Here is a 12358-nt window from a genome sequence, read left to right on the forward strand (position 1 = left end):
TATCAAAACTCTGAATATGGACCTCCTATACCTAAAATACATATTTTACAGTCACTGTTAAGCATTATACACAATTTCAACTTGAAAACCACTATATAGTAGTAATCATTAACAGTCTGTTTTCATAAAGGAGCTCACAGGCACTCAAAGGCTCCTTACCAGTGTTCCTCCCTAACAAAACTCATCTAGCACAGTTTTATCATTGGTAGATTATAAAATGGGTAAAATATTTCAATCCACGCTTTTCAGTCAATTACAATGCATGTCAAACCTTTGCACAGGAACAAAACCAACCCACGGCAACAGTTTAAAAGTAGCCCAATTCCCGTGAACTTCTCAACCCTGATGGGCATCATCATTGTTGAGTAATTAATGATAGTTTGAAGATAAATCACTTTTAAAAAGCAACCAATTTATGGTTTCCCCTTTAAAAACACAAATAACTGGGATTTCTTGTAAAACTACTGCAAAATTGTAGTAAAGTAAAAGAAGTAGGGATGGTAGTTTGACACCCATTGTCGACGCACTAGTGCTTCGAAACAGGGTTGAGTGTTCCGGAACATTGCTTGAAATGAGGCTGTCACGTGACCTGTGGAAATGAAGCTTCGTTACCTCACTGACACGTCACGCCGGGCTCAAATACAAAGTGCATCGATTATGCTGTCCCATACCTGCTATCCATTTAGTGCAATATTATTTTACATTATAATAATTATATTGGTCACGCCTATATGTATGTAGCTTTTTTAACTTGGTGTATTATTGTTCATTAAAATACTACTATTAAAGGTCCCATGACATGAAAATTTCACTTTATGAGTTTTTTTTAACATTAATATGAGTTTCCCTAGCCTATCTATGGTCCCCCAGTGGCTAGAAATGGAGATACTGTAGGTGTAATGCTCAGTTGTATATCATGCTCTGCCTTCTGGCCAATATGGAATCTTCCCTATATGTCGTCATACGGATAAAGGTTACCTCCCCTTTCTCTGCTTTGCCCGCCCAGAGAATTTAAAGAAAATGGATTCAGTTTTTTTACATTTAATTCAGTCGCAATGTCAGCACAGGCTTTACAAACAGACTTTTACGATATGGATTCGACAACACCGTCACAAACTCGACACAAACAATTCTATTTTAAACGATGGCACCGTGAGTTTAAGCTTCTTCCCTCTGGACGGAGGTTTGTAGTCCCAAGGTGCAGAACAAAGCGGTATAAAAGCAGCTTTATTCCTGCTGTTTTAACAGTGTTGAATAATAAATAGGGTTTCTGCGCATGTATGTTTATATAGGCATAAGTATATGTAGATATGTAGGGAGGTGTAGTTGTATATTAAGGTAAACTCCTGCACTGGGATTCAAGCAGCTGTAGCTTGTTTAAGGTAACCGAAAACCATTTTTAGAAAGCAGCGAAAATGTAAAAGTAGGCTATATACTTTAATATAGGCCTATCCTTTTATTGAAAGTGCTTTGCTATGCAAAGAGACATTTCGAAACATTCCACCCGCTGGTACTTTCGTTTATATACTAAGTCTTGAGTTGTGGAGTGGTGGCCTTGAGCACATGTATCATGTAATAATAATTATTATTATTTATTGTTTATTATGTTTTGTTTTGTTTTGTTTTGTGATACGGATGCCTTTTACTCACTATGTCATCATACTGCAAGACAAATTTACCTGCGGGTATCAATAAAGTAACCTAACCTAACCTAACCTAACCTAACAAACAGTAAATAACAGTGTTCATTAATGCCTGATCTGTGATCAGTGATTTTTGATGTGTAGCTAATTATTCCAGTTCACGCAGACTTTCTTTCTATATCATTTAATACTGTTTATGCATCAGTGAATCGAGCCAGTGACTAAACGATCAACTTCACATTGTTTCTCTTAGTAGCATGAAACAAATGTGTTATTTAAATTGTGATTAAACTACAGATAGCAATCAAAGAACACTCTCTTTATGGCTGAAGCTGTCAATCACACGTTGTGAGTATATCTGCACACTTGCCCAAACTGCTGTTATAATGAATGACACTGTTATGCTGCACAACGAAGCTCTTACTGTATTCATATCGATGTCGTTTTTGCTGTTGGTTGTGGTGAAAGCATTTTGTGAGAAAAATAGTGTTGCTATATTAATAGTAAAAAAAAAAAAATCTATTTATTGGCGTATTAAACATTATATTTAGGAGTTTGATGTGAGTAAAAATGAAGAACAGAAAGTCTTTATTGTCATTTTATTGTGCAAAATACAATAAAATGTATTAAATGTACAAATAAACCTTCCCAATGAATAAAACATCAGAATGACACAGTTGGTGTAGGAATTTTTATTGACCACCAGATAGAGAAAGTAAAGCACTGTGTCAAAAGCCTCGAAGTACCAACGCATTTTGTTGTAAAAGCCCCACTGTTCCAGAAGCTTCGTTTCTGCACTTCCCTAAAAAGAAGTACCAAGTGCGCAACCAAAGGGAACACTAATCACCATAATGGTAACCTTTTAAGAAATCAACATTAGTTTATGAAGTCAATTTCTGGGATCTGTGTACACTCAAAGTTTTTAAATTGTCAGTTGTATTGACAATTTAACAACATTCAAGATGACTAATGAATATTAATGAATGCAAATTAAGAATAACTGAAGAAGTGGGGGAAATTATGGAAAAATTCTGCTGTGCCTCAAAAAAAACAAAACATAATTGAACATATAAGAATGGCTTCTTTTTGTGGTTGTTATGTGGTTGACAATTTGCATCTAAAGTTCACAAAAACAAACACCTGTGGCCTGTTGCATGAAGCTGGTTTCAGTTCGGTAAGTTTGAGATTTGTTTGAGCAAACTCTGGTTTTTCGAGATGAAGAAGGTGGATTGGTTTTTAGCGGCTTTCCTCTCCATGGTAACTTATGCTACACTGCTAAACTGCTCCAGTGCAAGTTTTATTCTGGGTTAGAGATTAGAGCATACCAAAACTGGACCAATCAGCAGTGAGTAAAGTAACATGTATCTGATGCAATAAAGCCACTACCCCTATATCTCTCTTGTGGCATGCGTCACAGTTTCAGGTGCATGCACAAACTCTGGATTAAACCTGAGTTGAAGGAGAATGTTTATTATATATAGAGAGAGACTCAAAGGTCACATTTGTAAAGCTTTATTTATTATACAGCTTATTTTATATAATATATTATTATCTGTATATATTCATATTTATTTAAACTAAATGCTTAATCATTTATAAACTAAAATTGCTTGCGTGTAATGGATTATGTATATATTAATTGTATAAATCAATCATAAATATATAAATCAATTATAAATCATATCAAATTATTGTATTAAGTAATTGTCATTAAAGCCAGACAATATATATTTTTGATCTTTAATTTGGAGCAAGAGAAACTGGGGGAGTGACTTAACTGCATCAGACATGCCACTTTTCTCACAGCTGATTGGTCCAATTTCAGATTCTCTAACCCATAACATAAGCTGTGAAGCTGAAGTTACTATGACGATGAACACAGTAAAAGCCAAGCCACTTTCATGTTACCTAAAACCCAGGATTGGTGCAATCTAAACTGAAACTTACCTGGCTAGCCAGCAAAACTGGCTTCATGGTACAGGCCCCAGGTTGGATTTATATGGATTTGTCAACTCTAAAACTACTCTGAAACTCAGAGTTTGTTCAACTAGCTTCATGAAACAGGCCTCTGAATAACAGACCTAAGTGTCACATGCATTTTGCTTGAGTTCTAGTCCCTGTGTTTTGGTTCGACCAGGGATTAGTTACAGGAAACAGGATTAGTTTCGAGTTGTCAAAACCAAAACCATCCAATCAGGCTTTGTTGGTGCCATTACGCTGATCATCAACTTTCTCTGTCAACTCAGGCTTTGATCCTGAGTTTAGGTGTGACATCAGTAGTGATCAGCCAATTTTTAATTGGTTTACATATTCATAAAATGAATTCTTCTTTCCTACGCCGTTCGCAGTACCCTCGGACTGAACATGTTCGCTCCCTTTGGATTGGAATCTCACTTAAGATGGCGGAACCCTCTGAAGTTCACTTCGCAGTCCACTTACGGTCGAATGGAACCAGTGATGACGCGTTTTAACGGTCATCAATATTGTAAATCCTGCAATGTTCTTTTGTATTTTCCTTTTTTTTTTTTATTTGTATGTATATACATTTATAACACTAATACTTTGCATTATATTACTTTTGCATCGAATTACAAAAAACAAGTTACCGCTGCCGTGAGGGTGTTTCTAATACAGCGTCTATGGGAGTGATGGTAAAAATTAACATCTTTCTCTCTTTCACTGCCGTTATCAATCTCACTCTAATTTTCCCTCTTGTTGAAAGTTGTGGAATCACTTTTGTGGAGTTTGTCTTTTGCTATTTGAGCAAATGGGGACACAAAACAAATATTTCATGTGTACTGTCAGTCACCGCTATAAAAGTTAACCCAACTATGGTGACTTCCGCTCTGAGAAACCCGGAAATGTGAAAAGGGTGTATTTCGTCAGAGGTGTGTCACTTTGCTCACAGCTGATTGGTCCAGTTTCAGTTTGAGATGTCTTATCCAGAACATAACCTGTCCCGCCAGGTTAGCGTGGAGTGTAAGTTACTGTGGCGATGAACACTGCTAAAATCCAAACCACTTTCATGGTCCCTAAAACCCAGAGTTGGTGCAAACTAAACTGAACCATACCTGGCTAGCCACTTAAAGGGTTAGTTCACCCAAAAATGAAAATTCTGTCATTAATTACTCACCCTTATGTTGTTCGACACCCGTAAGACCTCTGTTCATATTCGGAACACAAATGAAGATATTTTTGTTGAAAGCTGATGGCTGAGAAAGGCTTCAGATAGGCCTCCATTGGCATTCAGTACATTTTCATTCCCAAGACCGATAAAAGGCACTTAAAACGTCGTTACAAAGTCCTTCTCACCACAGTGATTCTACAATAATCTTACGATGCGACGACAATAGTTTTTGTGCGCAAAAAAAAATCAAAATAACACCTTTATCCAACTTGTTATTGCGTTCCATGTGTGCCTCCACGACGCATGCGCGAGAATATGACGTAGCGCCGGTGTTCGGGAACCCATGAAATGCACACTCTAACCCCATTTTGAGAACTACGCCGAGACCTAAAGCACGATCAACGTAGAATCCAACAGCTTAGACACGCGCGTCTTCCTCTGATTGTAAACAAATCGCTTCTGGGTCATCTGTGCGAACACCGGATCTGCGTCATATTCTCGCGCATGCGTCGTGGAGGCACACACGGAAGGCAATAACAAGTTGGATAAAGGTGTTATTTTGATTTTATTTTGCACACAAAAACTATTGTCGTCGCATCGTAAGATTATTGTAGAGTCACTGTGGTGAGATGGACTTTGTAACGACGTTTTAAGTGCCTTTTATCGTTCTTGGGAGTGTAAATGTACTGAATGCCAATGGAGGCCTATCTGAAGCCTTTCTCAGCCATCAGCTTTCAACAAAAATATCTTCATTTGTGTTCCGAATATGAACGGAGGTCTTACGGGTGTCGAACGACATAAGGGTGAGTAATTAATGACAGAATTTTCATTTTTGGGTGAACTAACCCTTTAAACCAGCTTCATAGTACAGGCCCCAGGTTTTCTTTGTTATGAGTTTTCCCGCCACTTGTTTGTTACTATGGTTCCTGATTAGTCCTCACCTGTTCATTGTTCTGTTGATTGCCATCCCGGTGTATTTAAGCCCTCAGTTTCTTCAGTCCTTTGTCTTTTGTTGATATGCTAGTGCTTTACTCTGTTCATTAAAACGCCTTTTGGTTTCTTTTTCTCTCTTTTGGATTATATACACAGCAAGTGTGACACTTAGACAATAATGATCTACAAATCAGTGTCCAGATAAAGAAGCATAAAATGTTAGAGGAATATCAAGACAGTGCTTCCTTGCACACAGTGTAAAACTTAAATGGCCTCCGAGCAGAGGAACGATCTCTTGATGCACTAAATTCTGTCAGTTATGAAACACGTTTAATCAGTACAGCTTGGTCATTACTTTGAATTTGCTCATTATCAGGCCCAGATTAATCTGTTTACCAACCACAGAGGAGATTCCCATATGAATTTGAAAACTATAAATATTATTACTCAAATAATGGTGAAGGCAATGCATGTTAATTAGTGTCACTATATTGTACAGTCACATGTGACACCACAGATTAATAAGAGACTGTCCCCTGTGTCTACATGTCTGTTTGCAGTACCTGCATGAGAATGGTGTAGTGCACAGAGACCTGAAACCTGAGAACCTGCTGTACGCCACATCAGCGCCAGATGCTCCGCTCAAAATAGGTAAGGCTCTCCATTCGCCTGATGGGGGGGAACTACAGTTTGACTAAACATCTCTTGTTGGTGAATCAGCTTGCAAACATGATCCTGTTGTGCATTAGAGGAACGTTCACTTTTTTAAAGAAGAATAATCACTGAAATTATGTCACATTCAAATGTAGCTTTCACTGTTCATTTGTAATGAATTCCTCAGTATTTTATAGTCATTCATAGTTTGGGTTAAGGATTTGAACAAACTCATAAACCGAAGTATTGTGCAAAGCAAGTGACTTAGGGCCCAATCCCATTTCTACCCCTTTGCCCTTCTCTTTCCCCTACCCCTTTGCCCTTCTCTTTCCCCTACCCCTTTGTTTTGCGCGTTCACGTGAAGGGGTAGGGGTGTCTCGATTCTCTTTTGGCTGGAGTGGTAGGGGTAAGGGGAAGGGCCAGACAGCCCTTCAAACGAAGATTTTTGGGACCACACTTCGAACGAAGGGGTATGAAGAGTTTCCCTCCACCGACTACCGTGCTGCTAGAATGTGTGTATGTTGCAACTCGGGATCGATCACTTGTGTGTCGCCTGGCAGCCAGTTTCTCCGTAGCTTGCTAAACGCACTATTTGAGTGATATGAACACAAATTAATAATCGTTAAAAATATATATCTGGTCATCCCTCATAACGCAGTCGATATTTACATCACGTGATCAAGGCAACGACTGACTCGTTTATATTACATTGCAAAGAGCTCCATTATCGCAGCACCACAGTAGAAAACGAAACCATATCTGTACCGGACGGCTCGGATCAGCACGGAATGAAATGGTTAATAAACAAAGAGAACAGTTTGGCCCGATGGAAAAGAGGCTTCACCAGTCTTGTATGTTCTGTATCATTCTTTATTGTCTCAGGAAATTGAAGGCTCATACCTTTTTGAACCGAAAACTACAAATACAGCGCAAAACTACGTTGGGAGTGAGTAATTCATTAAACATGCTTGATTTCTGTTAGATTTAGCCTACGCACTTCACTGCTGTTCATACTGGTTAAATGTTACAGGACACTAATAAAATAAATGGGGTATGATGACGACGTATGATGACGTGTAATGGTATAGTAGTGGTGTCCCATTTCTTAGGGGAATATTTTCACCCTTACACTTTGCCGCTCTGTTTCAAGGGGCAAGGGGAACGGGTAGGTGCAGGGGAAGGCGAAGGGGTATGAAATGGAATTGGGATTGGGCCTTAATGTCATGAGAACATGTCCAGGTCACGTTTAATCCCAAAAGCAAATTTAATGGAATGCTTAAACAAATATTAAGCACTAGTATACTAAGCACTAGGACTAGGCACAAGCATATATTTATTTATGAAAGAATGAACCATTCTAATAAAGTAATTTGGTGCTTAGGAAAATTTTCTTTTTAGTATTCTTTGATGAATAGAAAGTTCAAAAGAACAGAATTTGTTTGAATATTTTTTTCGTAACAATATGAAAGTCTTCATTGTCACTTTATTGTTGATACATTCTTGCTAAATAATGCTGTTAATTTCTTAAAAAAATCATTGTCCTGATGGAAGATTCAACCACGGCCAATTATAAAAAAATTTTTTTTTTTTTTTTTATCTGTTGGTATTTGCTAGAATCCATGATACCATGTATCTGAACAAGATGTCCAGGACCTCCAGCCCAAAACATTAAAGATCCAGTGGTATTTTTAACTGTGGACATGGGGTACTTTTTATCCCTGTTTGCACCAAACCCATCTATTTTATAGTTTCATCTGACCATAGAATCCGGTCCTGTTTAAGTTCCAATCGTGTCTGACGACTGAATATGCTGGAGTTTGTTTTTGGGTGAGCGAGGAGGATTTTTCTTAAAACCCTCCCATTCAACATGTGATGTAGGTGTTGTTTGATAATTTTTTTTGTAGGCTTTCTTACGCCAAGACTCAACTAATCTCTGCAATTCTCCATCTGTGATCCTTGGAGTCGTTGGCCACTCAAACTCTCCTCCTCGCCGTGCATTAGTACGATATAGACACACGTCCTCTTCCAGGCAGATTTTTAACAGATTTCTTTAGTTGATTGGAACTTCTTAATTATTGCCCTGATTGTAGAAATGAGGGTTTTCAATGCTTTAGCTATTTTCCTACAGCCAGTTTCTATTTTGTGAGGCTCAACAATCTTTTGCTGCACATCAGAACTATATTCTTTGGTTTTACTCACTGTGATTAATGATTAAGGGAATTTGGCCTTTGTGTTTCCTCATATTTATACTCCTGTGGAACAGGAAGTCATGGCTGGACAATTTCATGCACCTAGTCAAAATGTTTTATATATGAATGGGTATACTTTAGAGATATTTTACTCATAAGAATGTCTAGGGGTGCCAATAATTGTGGCCAACCTGCATTGGAGAAAAACATTTATTTCATAATGTGAGTTTCCTCCCACTTTCAATCGTTTTACTTCAATGAAAGGTTAGATTTTTGTGAATTTTTTGAATGAAAGATCAAAAGGATAAACAATGCAGATTTATTTTCAAAGCTGCCTTTGTTCATATTTACCAAGGGTGCCAATATTAGTGGAAGGCACTTTATATATGCTACCATTAAAAAAATTGTGGTCACTTTTTTTACAGAAATTTTATTTTAGCAACAATGTATCAACCATTTTAATTTCAATGCACAAAAGTCTTTATGGTTCATTTTGGTTAGACAAAATATTAATATTTTTTGCAGTAAAATATTAACTAGATATGCTCTCGACACATATCACATAGCAACCATCCCGAACACCCTATAATTTGCTTAGTGATGCCCTACTACTACTACACAGTTTTGTGTTAACAAGCACCTTGTCATAAAGAAAATGTTAAAACTGTTTTTATTTGGTGTGATTTATCTTTACAGCGGACTTTGGTTTGTCGAAAATTGTAGACGATCAGGTAACAATGAAGACTGTGTGTGGGACTCCAGGCTATTGTGGTGAGTTCATTAAAGAGATTTTTTTTTTTTACAGAGCACCATCTGTAGCTTATTTCCACAAAGAGAATTACAGAACAAATGTAGTCTTTATACAGCATCAGTACAGTAGCGCGTCACCTCCCCCTTCATTCTTTTCTTCTGATGTTCTTTCTCTCTCTCTCTCTCTCTCCATCAGCTCCTGAGATTTTACGGGGATGTGCCTATGGCCCTGAGGTTGACATGTGGTCTGTGGGAGTTATCACGTACATTTTGTGAGTGACACAACATACTTGTCTAAAGTTATTCTTTCACAAGAATGCTGTGCTTAGTCATTCAATCTCTCTGTCATATCAATTGCGAGAGGCTGGTTTTGTCTCACATCAGATTCACTCATGAAAAGTGTGAAGCACGTGTTGAACTCTTGTGTGTAATTCCAGGAATTGGATATAAATTATTTTTAGAAAAACAAAAAGTCTAAGAAAGTTTGGAAAAAAAAGCCCTAAACAAACACTCTTAGTTTTCAGTCTTTGTCGGTTTTAAAAAATATGTCATGATTTAGCCTACATATGCTGTTAAAAACCCATTTGACCCATTTGTAAGGAACCGGCTTGTTATTCACTGAATAAGCCATAGCTCTTAATTCTGAAAACTCATTAATCTCAATATGTATTCCAATGGAATTCAAGTGAAATAGACATTAATGTATGTATGCACTTTCAAACCACTAATGATAATATTTTGTAGAATCAAAGTAGCACAAATTACAAAAAGAAAACTGCACGATTCTGTAATTATTTTTACTATTCAGAGTGCAAACAATAGTCTTGTAGTGACAAACATTAGTCTTGTAGTGTTCAATTTAATTAGTTAATTAGTAGTAATTTAGTTTGCAGTTGTCACAATATTCATGGTTTGTTTCTGTTTTTGGTGGGGTTTTTTCATTGTTGGATTATTAGTTGCAACTGCATCCATTTCATTGATTGGTTGGTTCTGTGTATTTGAAAGGGATGGTTTACCCCAAAATGAAAATTGTCATTAATTACTCACCCTCATGTCTTTCCAAACCTGTAAAAAATTGAATTCCTCCTTGGAACACAAATGAAGATCTTTTTGATTAATCTAAGAGCTTTCTTTCCCTCCATTGATAGCTACGCAACGGACACTTTGATGCTTCAAAAAGTTCTTTAAGAGTTCATAAATCAAAAAACGAGTCCATATGAATATTAGCCTGGTCCTGGATTTCAATTGTACAGAGAGTCTGGCCACTCTCCATTGACGAGCGTTAACTTCCTTGAACGCGGGTACTCTGTTGAAGTTTTAAACTATTTGATCTGCCCAGAGCCACTTTGGATCTGCCATAACCAATCGCTAATGTTTGGTCGTGACGTATGACATCTCAAACTAGCGCACGACATCAACGTCATCGCTCTCAGCCACTCCCTCTGTTCGCTGATTGGAACGGTTAAAATTTAACTGGAGAAACTGGAGAGAATATACCGCAATCCCAGACGGAGTACTGAAGGAAAATTAAAATTGAGTGGAAGTACGTAGGAAGGCGGAGCCAGGCTATATGAATATAGCCTTTAAGTCCAACATTTTCTGAAGATACAAACAGCGACGAACAGATTTAATTTGGTCTTTTATTCACATATAAACATTAATTAACTCTCACATCATTTGCGGTAAACGGAAGCTCAAGTATGTTCGCTGGGCGTGTGAGAACCAATGAGGTTCATTATTGTGTTACGCAGCACATTTGAGCTTCCGCAAGAACCAGTGAGGTTCATTCGTGTGTTGCGCAGTATGCTTGAGCTTCCGCAAGAACCAATGAGGATCATTCTCGTGTTACACAGCACATTTGACCTTCCGCAAGAACCAATGAGGTTTATTCTCGTTAGACAGCAAATTTGAGCTTCCGCAAGAACCAATGAGGTTCATTCTCGTGTTACACAGCACATTTGAGCTTCCGCAAGAACCAATGAGGTTCATTCTCGTGTTACACAGCAAGTTTGAGCTTCCGCAAGAACCAATGAGGTTCATTCTCGTGTTAGACAGCAAGTTTGAGCTTCCGCAAGAACCAATGAGGTTCATTCTCGTGTTACACAGCACATTTGAGCTTCCGCAAGAACCAATGAGGTTCATTCTCGTGTTAGACAGCACATTTGAGCTTCTGCAAGAACCAAAGAGGTTCATTCTCGTGTTACACAGCATGTTTAAGGTTCCTCAAGAACCAATGAGGTTCATTCTCATGTTACGCAGCATGTTTGAGCTTCCTCAAGAACCAATGAGGTTCATTCTCTAGCTTCCGCAAGAGGGTTGTTCTTGTCCGTCAAGCAGGTTCGGTTGAGCTGTTTATGTTCGCTGATCAATGTTTAAATGTGAATAAAAGCCTAAACTCAATCTGTTCAGCATATAAAGCGACAAGTCTCTTCAGAAAATTTTGACTAAATCGGTCAATTCATATGGATTAGTTAGTCTTTATGAACGTGTCAGTTGCGTAGCTGTCAATGGAGGGACAGAAGTTGCTCAGATTTCATCAAAAAAATATCTTAATTTGTGTTCCGAAGATGAACGAAAGTCTTGCATACTTGGAACGATATGAGGGTGAGTAATTAATGACAGAATTTTTAAATTTTTTAGGTGAACTATCCCTTTAAGGCCTGTGTTTGGTTCAGAACATTTACCTGGTTGTTCCGTTTCTCGTTTTATGCCTAGTCTTTAATTATTTTTCTCTTTTTTTGAGTTTATGTCTAATAAAAGACAACACTGGTACAAATAAATCCAGCATCTTTTATTTCATCATCTTTGTTGCAACCTGGCTGTGACAACAGCAAATCTAAAGTCATTTTCTATTCTGTATTTATAATATGAATACAATTATATATAATATTTAGTATTTTGCTGCATGCATTACATACAAATAATAATTTTTTTATAAATACAGGTGCTGGTCATATAATTAGAATATCATCAAAAAGTTGATTTATTTCATTAATTCCGTTCAAAAAGTGAAACTTGTATATTATATTCATTTGTTACACACAGACTGATATATTTCAAAT

The 12358-nt window shown here is 37.4% G+C and overlaps 1 protein-coding gene across 1 annotated transcript in view; it reads left to right on the forward strand.

Moving 5' to 3' along the window:
- Window positions 1–12358, forward strand: part of camk4 (calcium/calmodulin-dependent protein kinase IV) — a 62350-nt gene that overhangs the window by 40309 nt on the left and 9683 nt on the right. Inside the window, exons 7-9 of the mRNA XM_079814653.1 lie at window positions 6264–6354; window positions 9243–9317; window positions 9493–9568. Coding sequence (XP_079670779.1) covers window positions 6264–6354; window positions 9243–9317; window positions 9493–9568 — 242 coding nt within the window. The remainder of the gene's footprint in view (window positions 1–6263; window positions 6355–9242; window positions 9318–9492; window positions 9569–12358) is intronic.

The sequence above is a fragment of the Gobio gobio genome (genome assembly GCF_949357685.1).
Source record: "Gobio gobio genome assembly, chromosome: 4".
NCBI classification, from domain to species: Eukaryota; Metazoa; Chordata; class Actinopteri; order Cypriniformes; family Gobionidae; genus Gobio; species Gobio gobio.